Source organism: Bos taurus, chromosome 7, assembly GCF_002263795.3.
Source record: "Bos taurus isolate L1 Dominette 01449 registration number 42190680 breed Hereford chromosome 7, ARS-UCD2.0, whole genome shotgun sequence".
Lineage (NCBI taxonomy): Eukaryota > Metazoa > Chordata > Mammalia > Artiodactyla > Bovidae > Bos > Bos taurus.
Genome location: NC_037334.1, coordinates 22,501,354 through 22,518,542, shown reverse-complemented (window position 1 = coordinate 22,518,542; position 17,189 = coordinate 22,501,354). Strand labels below are relative to the sequence as shown.

Here is a 17,189-nt window from a genome sequence, read left to right as displayed (position 1 = left end):
GAAAGGTCAGTTTTCATTCCAATCCCAAAGAAGGGCAATGCCAAAGGATGTTCAAACTACCACACAATTGTACTCATCTCACAGACTAGCAAACTAATGCTCAAAATTCTCCAAGCCAGGCTTCAACAGTACGTGAACCGTGAACTTCCAGATGTTCAAGCTGAATTTAGAAAAGGCAGAGAACCAGAGATCAAATTGCCAATATCCGCTGGATCACTGAAAAAGCAAGAGAGCTCCAGAAAAACATCTATGTCTGCTTTATTGCCTACGCCAAAGCCTTTGACTGGGTGGATCACAACAAATGGTGGAAAATTCTGAAAGAGATGGGAATACCAGACCACCTGACCTGCCTCCTGAAAAATCTGTATGCAGGTCAAGAAGCAACAGTTAGAACTGGACATGGAACAACAGACTGGTTCCAGATTGGGAAAGGAGTACATCAAGGCTGTATATTGTCACCCTGCTTATTTAACTTATATGCAGAGTACATCATGTGAAATGCTAGGCTGGATGAAGCACAAGCTGGAATCAAGATTGCCGGGAGAAATATCAATAACCTCAGATATGCAGATGACACCACCCTTATGGCAGAAAGTGAAGAGGAACTGAAGAGCTTCTTGAGGAAAGTGAAAGGAGAGTGACAAAGCTGGCTTAAAGCTCAACATTCAGAAAACTAAGATCATGGCATCCGGTCCCATCACTTCATGGCAAATAGATGGGGAAACAATGGAAACAGTGAGAAACTATTTTTGGGGGCTCCAAAATCACTGCAGATGGGGATTGCAGCCTTGAAATTAAAAGACGCTTGCTCCTTGGAAGAAAAGTTATGACCAACCTAGACAGCATATTAAAAAGCAGAGACATTACTTTGCCGACAAAGGTCCTTCTAGTCAAAGCTGTAGTGTTTCCAGTAGTCATGTATGGATGTGAGAACTGGACTATAAAGAAAGCTGAGCACAGAAGAATTGATGCCTTTGTACTGTGGTGTTGGAGAAGACTCTTGAGAGTCCCTGGAACTACAAGGAGATCAAACCAGTCAAACTCAAGGAAATCAGTCCTCCTGAATATTCACTGAAATGACTGATGCTAAAGCTGAGGCTCCAATACTTTGGCCACCTGATGTGAAGAGCTGACTCATTAGAAAAGACCCTGATGCTGGGAAAGACTGAAGGCAGGAGGAGAAGGGGACAACAAGAGGATGAGATGGTTGGATGGCATCACTGACTCAATGGATGTAAGTCTGAGCAAGCTCCGAGAGTTCGTGATGGACAGGGAAGCCTGGCGTGCTGCAGTCCATGGGGTCACAAAAAGTCGGACATGACTGAGCAACTGAACTGACTGACTGACTAGGCGATAATGTGTGCCAAGGCTGGTTCCTTAAGTGACATACACAGATGTTTCTCTGTCCCTACAACCTCATGTGGATTCCTCCATTCTCTGTCCCCAGGAGGTCTGTCCTAGTGTTCAATCATGATGGCAGTGCCATCTATAGCCTGAGGGGCTGTGAGAGTTTGATTCCCCAACTTTACTATCTTTACTGCTTTCTGTTTTAGGAGTTTGTGAGTGATGGAAGTTACAAAATATAGGTGTGTTGGGCATAAACGGAGCCACATTGCACAGAGGTTGAACAATAAAGCACTTCTGCAGAGAAGCAATGCTCGCTGAGCAGATGCATCAGCTGGGACCTCTCTCAGCCAAGGGATGTCCACAGGTGGGGCAGGCAGGTCCCAAGAGAGATAGGTGGAGGGGCCATGGTCCTCTGACCCCTTGTGGCACCTTCCAAAGACAGGCCAGTTTAGTTCTATTTCACGCTGCCAGTGACAAAGTGACACCCTGCTAGGGTTGCGGGTTCAGGGCACAGACTGTGCCTCCCTGAAGCCAGGGCCTTACCTGTACCATTCGCTCAAACATGTGTGCTAAAGGCAAATAGGAAATGTGTACATCCGCACAAGTGGGAGCCCACTGACTCTGTAAGAAAACAGAAGGAGCCCAGGCAAGGCCCGGTCAGTCAGGGGGCGTCTTACCTGGATGACTCTCTCAAACATGTGAGCCAAAGGCAGGAAGGAGATGAGCACATCGTCCTGTCTCGGAAAGATCACTTTCTGCAGGTGCCGGGCATGGGAGACAGAAAGGAAAGAAACACTGACAGGAAGACAACAAGAGAGTCATAAAACAATAAAGAGAAAATGACCTGGAGGGGCGAAAAGGAAGAGGGGGAGGGCTGGGTGGGGGAGGAGGGAGAAGAGACAGAGAGAAAAAGTGAGAAGGGGGAGGGGTGAGAGGAAGACAGAAGGTGCAGAAAGAAAAGTGAGAGAAAGGGCAGCATAGGAAGCCGCGTGTTAGGTCGAAGCGCCAGTGGGTCTAGGTTATCTGCAGAAGCAAAGAGCCAGTTGAAGCACATATAAACCAGCAGAGTCAGCTGCGCAGGGGAGTCTCCTCTGGGAGGGCCTGCACCTCACACACAGCCTTCCTGCCACCTCAGGCACCTCCCCCTCCCCACAGCTGCAGGGGCTGCCTCTGGCCCCACTTCACCAGCAGCCCTGGGCCACCTGGGTAGGGATTCAGAGGGTCTCAGCCTGTTGGCACTTTCCAGTCCTTCTTGGAGAAAGGGGCCCAGAGAACCCTAGGTCTGTGCCTATGAGGGTTGGGGACAGAGGTGTGGCGGGTGGAGCCAGGCCTCAGAAGCCACAGCCTGAGAACAGGGCTTCACAAGGTATGCCAGAGCAGGATCCCCCTCTCTGGGCCAGATCTGACCTCAGGGACAGGAGCTGCGCTGGTCAAGGGGCTCTGCTCAGGGACGAGCTCTCCTGGGCTGATTTCCCTGCTCTCTGCCCCTTTTCAGAGGTCCTCAGTCTCCTGGGCTGGCTTTCGGACGAGTCTGGACAAGCCCTGGGAAACTTGCTCATGGCTCCTGGCCTGGGCTCAGCTACCAAAAATCTCTGTTTCCTACCAAGATGTAGGAACTTTCCTACTATTTGGGCATATGCTCCATAATGCCATCTGGCATAAATATGGATAGTGGTTTTCTCTACAGTGGAGAAAAAGTTTAATTTATGTGAAAAGGTATGTCCCTTCCTCCTTAAGGAAACTGTAGGACATTCAGATACTCACCACTTGTGGTAAAAGGTCCTTCCTTCTTAGCTGGTTAAAAATGCTAACATGCTTTTGTCAGGCCAAGATATCAAGCTTTTTTTATTTTAGATTTACCTTTTTTAGTACAGCCTTATAAATTAGCAGTTGCCGTTGTTTCTCAGACTCTAGTAGTCCTTAAACACAAAATGATTGAATTAAACCCTGACTTACTTGGAAAAACAAGTTACCAAGGATTACTTTTTAGATAAAGTTATACATTACCCACTCCAGTACTCTTGCCTGGAAAATCCCACAGACGAAGGAGCCTGGTAGGCTAGAGTCCATGGGGTCGCAAAGAGTCAGACATGACTGAGCGACTTCACTTCATACATTAAACCACAGGTATCTCAATTTTTGAAGTTAAAAATGGAAAACAGTTTTCCATGTTTTTTCTTTCTGGGATCTCAGCACTATTAGAAATCAACTGAATATTTACCAGGTATGGATCATTTCAGCGTTTGTGGTTCGAAGTATCTGTGAAAGTGGGATTGCTCTAATGAAAACAGAAACTTCTGCCTGGGAAAGGCAGCCTAGATTATATCAGGGGGAAAAAAAAAGAAAGCACAAAGAAAAGCCTCTGAGGCTTGAGGGTGACCTTGAGAGTAAACCTGCATTGGACTCTACTTTATTCACCTCTGTCACTTTCAGAAAGCCCGAGAAATCAGCCACCACGTTCCCATGGGTGAGCATCGCACCTTTTGGGTTCCCTGAAAGGAGAGAGCAAGAAGGAAATTAGTTGGAAGCTCATTGGCCACTCCTTGAGAAAAGCGCCCAAGTTGTCAGTCCCAGACGCCCAGTGCTGTCCACGCAAACCTCTGGCCTTCGTCCACAGCCACCATCAGAGTCCCACACAGATGAGTGCTGGGAAGGACCACCATTCTGCAGACGCTCGAAGCTCACCCACCTTGAGGCTCCCAGCTGCCTGATACCACAGAAGGCAGGTGACACAGCTGCACAGGGGGGGTGCCTCGAGGCCTGATGGGCTGGCCGGTGCCTTCCCTTCTGCCTTCCTCAGGGAGCACAGGCTCTTGGCCCCCAGTCTCCTTAGGCATATCCCCAGTAACCCATGCTGCTCTCTGGGCCTGTGCTGTTCCAGTCTCCAGCTGCCAACTGTGCTGGCAGAGGACTTCCTCACTGTAACTGACACCTGGAAAGGCCCCAGTCCAGGCCAGGCTGGAGGCCCAGACTGCTGGGAGAGCCCTCCCATCTTCTCATTGGCAGAGACAGGACATGGATGTTCTTGCTGTGTCTTGACACGACCTTCCACTGCTGCACCTGAGGAAGCCAGGGGCTGCTAGCATGGCTCAGAGGCCAAGTGGGGACAGAAGACACAGCAGGCTGTGGAGGAGGCCACTGGTTAGCACGGCCTGTCGGGGCAGACACATGCTGCTGGTGCTCCTGGACAGACCTGACCAGGCTTGAGTCCTGGCCTTGCCCCTCAATGGCAGCCCAACACTGGCAGGTTGTTTTCTCTTTCTCCATTTCCTAACCTGTAAAATGGGGCTTATCTAAGTTCTGAGGACCTAGCCAGGTACAAAAGATATTCAATTACAAGTTACCACTGAGGCAGGAGATACATGATCTGTTAAACTCCAAAAGTGAGGGGTCAGACCATGTGTAGAATTTACCCCCAAAATACCAAATAAACCAAAATGTTAACTTTGCAACCCTCACCCAGAAAAGAGGTAATAAAAGGGCTGAGTTGAGGTTAAGAGAGTATTGCAGTAAATGCCACTGAACTGTTCACTTTAAAAAGGTTAATTTTAGGCTATGTGAATTTCACTTCAGTAAGAGAGAGAGAGAGAGAATACGAATGAATGAAGGAGAATTTGTGAGGATTTCTTCGGAGAGCTGTTGAGTCCTACAGCTCATCAAAAGGGAAGGAATGAGGAGTCCTCTCTCCCAACTCCAGTCTGAAACCCAAGCTAACTCAGGCCCTAATGAGGCTATTTGAAAAGCACAATCATGTTCCTTAAAGATCGGGGTTCCCAATAAGAAAGGTGAAGACGGCTGTGGCTGAAAATCAGATAATAAATCCCAGAAACTGAACACGGAGTCTACAGAAGGTACATCAGGTGGTGATGGGAATGGTGTCTTAAAGAGGAATCTTACCCAAAGGCCAGTACCCGCCCTCAAATCAGAGGGGGCAGTAAAGTATATACCAGAGACATAAGCGCATGTGAAGCAGGGAGCAGACAACCAAAGGCAGGCACTGCCTGCTTTAACAAACCTCCTAAAAGTGTCCATGAAACAACAGACTGAATTGTAAACATCTGCCCCAAACCATTCTCCCTCCCTACTTTCATCTGGTGGGAGAGGGCAGAAACCTTTACCAGCCAGTGGAGGAAGGGGAGGACCACCAGGTAGGAAGGCATGATCTCACACCTTTCCCACCCAGCCTGCAGCCAGCCCTGGCCTGGGTAGGGAAATCTCAACGAAGTGGACACATTCATATTTTGGACCTACACTTGTAATTCTGAATTAAGATTGAGTTTGTGACTTACAATGCCCATGGGACTCACCTGAGAGGAACCAGAAAAGGCATGGGTGCCTAAGTTTTATCCAGGGGCAGACAAAGAGCAATCCCCACCAAGCAATTGTAAAAGAATAGATGCAAACAAAAACAAAGTTGCTCTCATAATTAGAATCTGTGAGGCTCACCCTATTGGTGACCTGTTTGTCAATAATGGCATCACCTCTGTCTGACCAAGATGTGGTGTGTTTTAACATGTGATCAGGCACCTACATCCATATTGCAAATCACAGAGGTGATTTTGGGGACATAGAAAGTTACAGGATTGAAAAAACATTATTTTCTAATAGGTGGCTGTTAAAATACCCTCCTTTTGAAAATAAGAATCATGCACTTTGTTTTACTGCTTCTCTTTCTTTCATCCCAGCATCTTTCCTCAAACCCAGGCCCTTATTAAGAAATTTCCCTGAATTGTCTCTTATGTACAAATCCCAGAAGAGTCTCTCAGCCCACAAACAATTCTGAGAGTATCATCTAGAAATTTTCACCTGTGGAGTCATAAATTCTGGATTTTTTTCTAAGGAACACCCCCAAAATACCAAGTATGAAATCGGAACTGTCACAAAATATGGTACTATGCTGCACAGCTTTAGACCTGCTAGACTGGGTAACTTGCTCACATCTAATGTAATCTCAGTGGAGAGTTTGAGAATTTCAAGAGAAATTTGTCTTCATTGATGAAAATCGTCTAAAGCCTCCACTCAATGCAGGCCAGGATACACACAGTGGTAGCACTTATTCAATTCTACGTAGTTGGACGTGCCCCTTTCCTCTTCAACATGATAAGAAAAGCTTACAGCTTTCAGAAACAAATGTTTTCTTGTAGATATAAATGAAATTTTACAAACTTCTAGTGAGTTGCAGAATTTCTAAGAAAATGCTCAAATTATTCCTTAAGAAATGCTCAAATTATTTCCTCAAGTCCACTCGAGATCTGGCCCCAGAGGATAAAGGAGAGGTAAACACTGGCAGCAAATCCTGGGAGAAGACTCCCAGATCTGAGTTGGGAGGTGAGAGGTGAGCCTTCGAAAAGGCTCTGCTTGCTTCTGATTCAGGACAAGGACACACCCCTGGTAGCATTTGTTTTAAACGTGATACGGAAATGTTTCCAACTTGCTCACGTGGAGGAACAGGCTAAGCATTCCCAGCTAGACCTATGTGCCATCAAAGTTGCAAACTCATGTCCTCTGGTTCTCTCCTTTCCTGGTGCAATGTCAGTGACAAGGCGGGCATCCAGGCCCTCGCGTCTTGGCAGAATGAGACCTGTGGCCCATTTCCCACCTTGTACTTATCAACTCGCCATCCTTGCACTTCATTTTCTGTCCAGCTGCTGAAGGGAGAAAACTCTCTGAGTTTCAGATTCTGCCAACAGCATTTTGGCTTTAGCCAGTGCTCCTGGGTAGGCTGCCCATGGCTGGTGAGCAGAAGGACATTTCACTGGGTGAGGATCTGCCCTGGATGGATGTTGGTTCTGAGATGGAGCAGCTGTGGGGTGAAGCTGAGCTCAAGGTCTCTCCTCTAGGAATGGATGGGAGAGGGACTGGGAGCAGTGTTGGGTCCTCTGGCTGGGGGCTCCTCTGGCTCTTTTTTTCTGCTTTCACATAAAAGTGGGTTACGAAAGATACCAGTGACAGAAGTGCTTTAGAAGTTGTATAATACAGATAAGAGTGTTCATCTCCCTGCTAAAGGTTCCCAAATCTTTTTAAGAATTGAGTCTTACATTCATCAACCCCACATCCACCAATGTTTTTAAACATCAGACTCGAGGACTAGCAGGAATACAAATAATCACTGTAACAGCAGGCAATTACTGAAAACCAATGTGGGCACTGTGCTAGGCATTTCATATATGGTATCTCAGTTATTTCTTGGAACAAGTCTATGCTACAGGTATCAGATGTATGCATTTCCTACCCAAGGAAACTGAGGCTTAACAGAGCTTAAGAAACTCCCCTAAAGCTGCACAGCACAAGTGCCATGATGTAATCTTAGGCCTGTGGTCACACAAATCGTGAATGGGATGGTGCAAAAAGCATAAGTCAAGGTGAGCCTTTGCCCAGAGAGCCCACCCTGAGCAGGCACAGCTGTAGGGCCAGTGGGCACTTAATGCACTAGATGAAATGACAGGCTTCCCTGGGCATCCTCGGCTGGAATAGAGGGGATACTCCAGTTCTGGGGCCTCCACCTTCTCCTCAGCCTCCCAGCCCCGCTGCCACCACTAAGAACTAACCTGGCATGCTGATACCCTTTCCTATTACTCCAGACACATAATGCTCCCCAGCCCCTCCTCCCTCCCAAGCTGGACTCCAGGGTCCCTCACTCCAGCCACTCTCCTGCCAAATTCTTCAGTCCCCAGGCATCCCCTGGAGGACCCCACTCAGATAACCCCACCAAGTCAATCCAGCTGCCCCCCTTTTCCATTCCTCCCACAATGTGACCCCAGAGGCTCACGGTCTCCAGCCCCAGAGACGTGTGTTCCTCACAAAGACTCACATGGCACCCCCTTAGACTCTGGTCCGTTCATGACACATCTCACCCTCAGGCAGGACCCTAACTCCTCCATGGAGGAGGCCTCCCAGCCTCCTGGCCTCCCAGAAGCCTTTCTTCCTCCTTTCGTCCCCCCAAGGTAGGTATCTCTCTACAGTACTTAGAAGCCTGCTCTCTCCCCTGACACAAAGCAGAGCTTTGGGGGCTTAGCTCCACTGAGCTTCACCTCCCTTTCTCTGTCTCTGGTGGCACTCTCCCAACTGTTCAAAACACCTTTAAGTATTTCCGGGAAAACAACAAAAACTCCACCTTCCCTCAACCCCATGGCTTCCACCAGCGGCCACTCTGTTCGCTGTCATCCCTTCACAGCTGATCTTTTTTTTAAAAATAAACTCTGTTCCAATATAACATACATATGGTAAAGTGCCCAAATACATACACAGTTCAGTAGATTCTTTTCAAAGTGAAAAAAATTATCCAGGTACCAGTTATCTGGGTACAAGTTATCCAGCCAACTAGTGCCCAGATCAAGAAACAGAACATCACCAGCTTTCCACGGCAGCAGAATCCCAGGAGGCAACCACAATCCTTGACTTCTGAGACCAGAGAATCCTTTACTGTGCTTTGTCATTTAATATAAAAGAAATCATACGATATTTTGTGTCTTTTTTTTTTTCTTTCACTTGAGTTATGACTTCCTATGTGTAGATATACCATCCTATTGCTGACAGGCATTTTAGTTGTTTCCAGATTTCAACTTCCCAAGTTTGCGTTGCTAGGAATGTTATGGAGCATGCCTTTTGGTGACACAGCCACGGCTCTTGAAAGAATTGTCCACACTTGCTGAACTGACATCCTCCTCTCCCACCCACTCCTCAGGCCGTCACCATCACCTTCTGCGCCCAGCGCCGCCCCCACCACACGGGCACCAGCGGGCGCTCTTGCGACAGCATCCCGTGGGCACAGCTGAGCCACCCGACCATGCTGGCCGCTTCTATCCTCCTCTGGCCTCTCGGGCTGCTTCTGCACAGCTTTGATTTGGAACTCTGCCCCCCATCACTCCTCTCCTATCAGTGTTGCCCCCCTGCAACCAGACCCCTCTCTCCCTCACAGAAACATTTTCCTTCTTGCTGCTGGTCCTCTCTGCACATGCTGTTCCCTCTCCATCCCCCTCTTCTCCTCCAGCCACCAGTCCTTCAAGACTCTGCTTAGACCTGGAGTCCTTTCCATCCTGCTGTGCCGACCTCTGGGTGGCCTACCACTCCACGCACCCTGGGATGCAGGCCCTCAAGGCAGAGAACTGCCTTGGGACATGAGCTGTGAGCTCATGAGGGCAGGGTGGTGTCTTCTCCATCCCTGTGTCCTTGGCATCTAACACCAGGTCTGACGCAAAGTGGTAACTGAGCTGAATGAATGAATCCATATACATCAGAAAAGGACAGCTAAAGACCCACAGACTAACAAGGACATGTTTGAAAAGACCACTGTATTTTCTTCTCTGGGAAGACAGCGTACATGAACCCATAAGGATACATCTGCACAATCGTTCATGGGGCCCAAGTCCCCAGATTAAGCTACGTTATACCCACAGAGTATACAAGAGTATCTTTCATTTGGGAAAGGCAGTTCAATTTCATCCAGCTAATACTTATTCTGAAATGAACGACCAACCACACGCCCACCCATTAGCCATCCCTGAGGACAGACAAACCTCAAGCTTTCACCTCCTCCAGGGCCTTCTTGACCTGACTAGTGGCTCCAAAGCACTGGCTTATTCTGGGAATCTCCAAAGATGTTTCTATCACACACCAACAGAAAAATCTTCCCAGAATGATTCCACCAGAATCATGATTTCAAATGTAAGGTGCAGACAGTATTTTCCATCTTTCCTCACTGAAAGAACAACGTGGCTCTTGACGAAGCCAAGGCCAAGATGCTTATCGTGGAAGGGAAGCTGGCTCCTCAGCCGTGGTGTGCCGGACAAGAGGACAGCCATCAGGGACACAGCTCAGGCTCAGGCTGACGCCACAGAAATCCGAGTGTGCGGCCAGGTGGGGTGACACCAGGTAAGAGGCCTGCTCCCCTGCCAGCTCCACTCTGGCACCCACCACAACTCTGGAGTGGGAGCTTTGGGCAACGAATCGCAACCTGTTTTCTAGGCTCCATGTACTCTGTTTCCTCCATGTAGAGCTTGGGCAGGTGGCTCAGCTTCCAGTTGCGATTCCATAGTCTGAAAAAGCCCTGGACACCAGGCCTGTCCTTCACAGCTAGGCAACAGCACTGTTTCTGCATCATGAAGTTCTTTTCCAGATACAAGGGGGCAGCAGTTGTGACTAAGTGACTCATTTTTGTGACTAAGTGACTTAGCCACATAGTTGTGACTAAGTGATTCTGTGCTTCGAAGCTCGAGCACATTCTTAATCAGCAAGGATCCAAAGTTAAAGGCCAGAGTAGTGACCTGCTCCCAAATTCAGGGTGGAGGGACAGGTTATCAAAATTTCACACTGTGAAACTCTTTAATAAAGCAATGGCACTCCACTCCAGTACTCTTGCCTGGAAAATCCCATGGGCGGAGGAGCCTGGTAGGCTGCAGTCCATGGGGTCGCTAAGAGTTGGACACGCCTGAGCGACTTCACTTTGACTTTTCACTTTCATACATTGGAGAAGGAAATGGCAACCCACTCCAGGGTTCTTGCCTGGAGAATCCCAGGGACGGGGGAGCCTGGCGGGCTGCTGTCTATGGGGTCGCACAGAGTCAGACACGACTGAAGTGACTTAGCAGCAGCAGCAGCATAAAGCTGAAGGGCATATTTTTAAATTCTGGGTTGGCTCTGGATATCAGTTCCTGGGGAGCAGAGGCTGTGTTATTTTCCTTCTGACAGGGTTTAGCAGTAAGGTGGAAATTCTCACACCCACTTGCGTGCATGCATGCTATGTCGTCTCAGTCACATCTGACTCTTTGCAACCCTATGGACTGTGTAGCCTGCCAGGCTCCTCTGTCCAGGGGATTATCCAGACAAGAATACTGGGGTGTGTTGCTGTGCCCTCCTCCAGAGGATCTTCCGGACCCAGGGATCGAACCTGGGTCTCCTGCATTGCAGGCGGATACTTTACCGCTGAGCCAACGGTGAAACCCCAAACCTACACAAGTTAATGGCAAAATCCATTTTGATTCAATAAAGTCATACTTGTCATGCGCCACCCACAAGGATAGTCCTGCCTGTGGGACTGGTCAAGGGTCTGCCAAATGCCTTAGAGGCTGCATCTGGAGAAGGCGTGGGAGCCCTAGTTCACTGCCCATCAAGAAATATCAACAAAGTAGGCCAGTCCTAGGTCTGGGGAAGAGGCTAGAAACTTCCCGCCCCTTCCCGAGTTATCAGAGGAGGCAGAGAGGCAGCAGTGAGAAGAGCACCAGGAGGGGCAGGGGGGAGAGGAGGGCACCACTGGCCGCTGGTGCTCCCTTGGACAGTCCCCACCCCGCCTGCCTCGCAGGCTGTGCTGAAGTCTCAGGGGCACAGTGATAGGGTGGACAGGCCACTGAAGACCGCAAAATGCCATGCCTGTGGAACTGGTCCTCAAGTGCGTCCTGCCTCCTTCAGGAAGACTTCCTTGGCTGTTCCCACGAACACTGATGCACATACTCCTCTGCCAGCACCAGGCATGGAGTGCGTCATTTCCTTTTCCTGAAACTTTTGCCCACAACACACCAGCCACAGATCATCTGCACTGCCTTCTAACACATCTTTCCCACCTCCTGTTTGGCACCTTTGACCACCCAGGTGAGAAACCGGGGACAGTGGTGGCAGAGAGGTTAAGTGACCATGCTGTGCCCCTCCAGCAAGTGGTGGAGATGGGGCTCAAAACCAGACTCTCCGACACCAAACTCCACACTCCTTCCCCAGTCCCTGACACAAAGGCCAAGCAGGCGCAGGGAGCAGAGAGGTGAGAGCCCTGCCTCAGAGTCATGCGTGACCCCACTGCCTAGACTGCCTCTGGTCCCCACTCTGGGAAGTTTGTAGCCCCCACCCTAGTCCTCCCGAGTCCACACCGTCCACCCGCCCCGCGCTGCCTCATGTTGGCCGCTGGGAGCAGCAGGGAGGAGCCAGCGTCTGGAGCCAGGCACAGGACAAGGCTCAGCCCGCCCCACAGAGGGTGCCAGAGAGCCCTCGGTCGCCCTGTCCAGGGTGCCAGGAAGGAGCAGGTGGCTCTGGCTGGTGAGCTAGAAGCCTCACTTACCTGTCGTGCCACTCGTGAAACACACAATGGAGAGGTCACTGGGTTTCGGGGGCTACAGAGGTGAGAAGAGGAGTGTGTTAGAGACCCAGCCGGTGTGGCCGCCTGGACCCCTTCCCCGGCCAGCCCCTCTGTGCACACCCTGCCCCACCTCACGTGTGTATGCATGGTGTGAGATGCAGGCATGTGCTGGCACATGTGTGTGGCCCTGCATGCTGTCATCAGAAAGGTGAGCAGGCAAGTCCCCAGGAAAGAGGAGGAAAAGCCAAGGAAACCTAGCCAGGCATGGACACATATCCGTCTCACCCACCCCACACTTGCTCCTGCCACCTCCCCCACTTATGTCTGAGTTGAATTCTAAGGGGATTGTGCTGCAGTGGCTACACACAGGCCTTCGTCAAAGATCTCACCTTTCTAGGCCATGTGACCCATTTCCTCCTTTCTTCCCACTATTTCCCCCAATGGCTGGGTTTAGGCCTGGGAACAGAACATGGAGCCCAGAGCTGAGCTGCCCACTCTGTCACTGAGATTGCTCTGCATCTGGCCCTTGCCCTGTGCATGTAGTCCTGGGGTCACCACGAGGAGCCCACCATGACCACTTGCATGTAGAAGATGGTGTCCCAGAAGAGGTGACATGAGTTGAGACTGATGGACAAGCCACATCTCTCCAGATGAAGTCAGAGTGGGCATTCTGGGAGAGGAAACCAGCCTGGGCACAGACAGAGGTGCAAGAGATAGGGCATGCTGCTGGGTCAGAAAGGAGTTCTCTAAGGCTGGGGGCGTGGCACAGTGTGTGGAGGTGGGAACACATCAGGGGCTACGGGGAAGGTGAGGGCCCTGGGAAGAGGGATGTGACCTGCTGCTGCCTGTGCATGCAAAGGCTCACAGGGTGGGAAGTGAGTGGGAAGAGCTGAGCTGCAGAGGGGGCTGGAGGTAAGAGGCCTGGTTAGAAAGCGGAAAGTCCCCACACGGCCCCTCCCAAAGGGCAGTGGCCCACACTGATGACTCCAGCTCAGGCAGGATCACTTGGGGATGACACACAGAAAAGCTCAGAGAGCAAAGATGAGCAAAGACAGCAGAGGCCGCAAGGCGTCCACTTCCGGCTCTGCTGCTGCTCCTGCCCATCTCATCCTCTGGAGAGCTCACTACAGGGAAAGGGAAAACATCAGGTCTCCCAAGAAAAAGTTACTGGAGACGCAAGGGATTGGCTGCCCTTTTTCCTCCCTCCCAAACATCCGACTGCTGTTCCAGGTCCCTCTCTGGACCCTCACTCACAGAAGTCCTCAGCACCCAAGGGGACATTTCCTCAGTTGCTTATTAACACAGGGGTGCTACTCTGGCCTCTCTACCAAGCCTTGTGGATGGTGAGGAAGGTCCGTAAGGATGTGCCCTGGGCACCATTTTGCTCAATCAAGACCTGCTGAAAAACGAGCTTACCACAGGATCACAGTGATTCTGCTGGCCACAGTCCTGAAAGAGGAAAACATTGGTTTTAAATGCTCAAAAATTCTAATCAAAAAAAAGATAAATAAATAAACACAGTATGCCTCGATCCTGCACCAAGCCCAGAGGCCAAGATTCCCAATCCAGGGAATACAAAGATACACACGCAGGCACTGGCCACCCCACATCACACATAGGGGTCTGCAGCCCAGGGAGAGGCTAAGCACTGTGTACAGGCACAGTGGGGAGATGGCCTGAGGGGTGCACGGTACATCAAGACGGAGTGGCTAGGTGGCCTGGGCCTCCTGCCAAGTGGTCAGGGCTGGAGGGGCAGATTGGGGCTGCCAGCTTAGGTGTGGCCCCTAAAACCATGGCAGGGCACAGGCATTCAAGAGCACACAGGGAAACAGGTGGAGAACTGGAAGGCCCACGGTTCTAGGGCACAGTGGCAGTCAGCTGCTACTGAGTAAGACGCGAGGCCCTGGAGCATGCCCTGTGTCACCCTGGCAGGCCACAGGCTGCCACCAGCCCAAAGTCTCTGGGGAGGCCATGCAAAGGAAACCAGCTCTGTTGGCTGCTGGTGGCCTGGAAGACATCTACAAGAACCTCTTCAGGACTCCAGTTTACTACAGTCCCCCGGCTCAGACAGGCTAGCCGTTAGCTGGAAAAGAGGAGATTCCAGAGGCTGTGGGAGAAGCTGTGGGGCAAGCTGGCGCTACCATCACCTACTGGTGCCTGTGTCATTAACTGTGCCAACCAGCTGAGCTCATACCAAAGAGGATGCCTGGGGGACCAACTCTACTACCCAGTACCAGCCCCTGGGAAGCCTCCCCTGTTTGAACCCTGGCACATGAAACATCCTGATGGCCTCAGACATCCATCCCAAGGTCATAAGATGGGCAGATAACCAGCAGCTCTGGCTCAGGGGTCAACTAGCTGTGGCCCAGGAAACAGCCCAGAAGCAGACCCTCACCTCCACATCCTGCATGGACTTAATGACCACCCCGCACTCTTGCCCTCTGTCTTTCAGGGCCTCCTCGAATGGCTCCATGAGGATGATCAGCTTGAGCCCTGGCGTCTCCTTCCTCTCCACGTGCTCCAGGAGAACCACAGCTTTCTGAGGTTTATCCACGATCACGGTGCTGATGTCAGCTGTAGGGGTTGTCAGGGAGAGTCAGGCTGTGCGGGCACAGGCTGTAACTGCGGGCAGCACGTGCCAGGTAGTAGAAAAATGGGCTGTGTTTGCCACAAGACAAGCTTGTGTGTAAATGAACACGTATGACAGGTCACATGCGACATGTTTCCAGAGGAAAACTGCCCAAAGCCTGGATGAAGCCGAGGGCAGAAGACCAGGAAATCTCTTAGAAGGAATGCTTGGAATCTACCCTCAAGAGATTCCCTGGGGTAGATTCCAAACATTCCTTTTTCTCTAGGTTCAGCTACCATCATCCCTGGTCTAAGATACTGATCACACCCCCAACACCTGCCTTAAGCTGAAGGGAACTCAGAGGGTTGGCAGCCTATGTGGGGGGCTGGTGCAGAAGCTCCTTCTTGGCAGCCCTACTGTGTGGAAGGAGCCTTCAGGTAAAGTCCAACTGGGGACTCAGGAAGCCAATTCAAGGACCAAAACGGAAGCCCCCAGTGTTCTCTGAGAATGGCAGCAAAGTGTTTACTAGCGTCAGACAATCAGCATAAGCTGAAGGCTGGGAAGGGGAAGTGGGACCGGCCACCAGGGACAGGAGTGGGCAGCTGGGCTCACCTGTGTTGATGATGTAGCGGACTGCCCCAGGGCCCAGGGTGTCATATAGAGGGACCACCACCATAGAGTATGTGTAACAGGCAAGCTCTGCGATGATCCACTGTGGAGAGAATTGGGGTGGGGGACAGGGGAGTACAGAGCAGATATCAGGGCTGCACTGCCCTCAGGCCCAGGCAACCAGGGCCCTTGCTTGGGGCCCTGTGACCAGAGTGCTCTATTCTGGCCCTGTGCACAAGGCAAGGGACCCATGCAGCTAATGGGCTGTGCCTGCTCACCCACAGCCTTCTAGTCCGTGCGTGCTCCAGGGAATCACGGACTCCAGATTACCCCAAGCCCACCTCCGGGGTTTGTATGGGCTTCTTCCCCAGGTCCTTCCTCTCCCATGGCTCAGGGAGTCGCTGTTTGTGCAGCTGGGTGGGGTGCGGATGGAGCTTGGCTGAAATGTCCACCCCGATTAGGGGCAATGCCAAGGGAGTGAGAGATGGCATGGATGAAGGATCTCCATTTTTCCTCTTGCCCCAGTCCCTTCAGGCAATGGGAGCTGGGCTGTTCTATGGTATCCAATCCTGTATTCCACTGATGCCTCTAAAACCAGTTAAGGCTGATGCTCACCTCTGGTCTATTTTGTGCGAAAACGCCGATAAACTGATCTGTACATGGTTTACAATTGTGCTGGAGAAGTCCAGACCCTAGAAATTCAGCCCTGTCAGCCACCTGCACAGAGACACAGAGAAATGATGGGAAAACAAGGGTTCTTCAGCAGGGAAGGGAGAGGTGCAGGTGGGCTTTCTATGGTCTGAGGGAGCTCCCCAACTCCCTACTCAGGTGTGTTGGAAATCTTGAAAGGTTGCTGCCAGGAGTTTGACAGACAGGCCAGACAAAGAAAAAGTAACTGAGACCCTCCAGGGTGCCCCCAACCCACCCTCCCACCTCATTCCAAGCGCCAGGTCTGTGTGGATAGACAGAGTGGGTGCTGTCTTCTGTTACTCACCTCCTGGTAGGACAGCCACTGATAAGGCTGCTTGGGATTCCTGAAGCCAAGACAGGGTCCATTCCCTGCAGAGAGATAAGCAGACCTTGTGCCAGGGAGGAGGGCAGGGTAGCAGTACCACCTGCACCCACTCAGTAGACACCCGGATGAACCTCCCGCCCCGGGAGACAGTCCATGAGCCAAGCGAGCTGCTCCCCACCTGCCTAAACCTGCTGAAGTGCAAGAAGGCCTACAGTACACAAGCATGGCATTTCCCCAGGGAGACCAGGGAGGCCCAGGAACGGGAAACGACACAGTGCCCATTAGTTCCCACCATGACCTGTGTGATGCAGCCCCAGGAGGACGGGGACCCGGGGACCCCTGGGCAGAGGTGGCACTTTGCCTCTCTGTGACAACTCCCTTCACCCAGACATCCTGGAAGTCGGGATCAGAACCATGCCAGCTAGTAGCCTGGTAGCTCAAGGCTCACCAGGGGCTGCCAATGGGAGATAGGGAGTATGCGCTAAGAGACAGCTTAAGGTCAGCGGTTCCAGGGCTGGACAAAAGCTGAGGTTAGCCATTGACCGCATTAGCAGTTACCTGTGTGACTGGGTGGCAGGAGGGCTAAGAAT

At 51.1% G+C, this 17,189-nt stretch overlaps 1 protein-coding gene across 9 annotated transcripts in view; it reads right to left on the bottom strand.

Moving 5' to 3' along the window:
* The window catches only part of ACSL6 (acyl-CoA synthetase long chain family member 6), a 63,218-nt gene that overhangs the window by 22,549 nt on the left and 23,480 nt on the right, over positions 1–17,189 (bottom strand). For 4 of the 9 annotated variants that reach the window (XM_059887992.1, XM_059887991.1, XM_059887989.1 and 1 more), the window contains 8 exons: positions 16,579–16,643; positions 16,200–16,301; positions 15,588–15,687; positions 14,802–14,980; positions 13,823–13,855; positions 12,389–12,440; positions 3,766–3,839; positions 1,891–1,968 (listed from right to left, as the gene is read on the bottom strand). In XM_059887992.1, coding sequence (XP_059743975.1) covers positions 1,891–1,968; positions 3,766–3,839; positions 12,389–12,440; positions 13,823–13,855; positions 14,802–14,980; positions 15,588–15,687; positions 16,200–16,301; positions 16,579–16,643 — 683 coding nt within the window. 9 annotated transcript variants of the gene reach the window in all.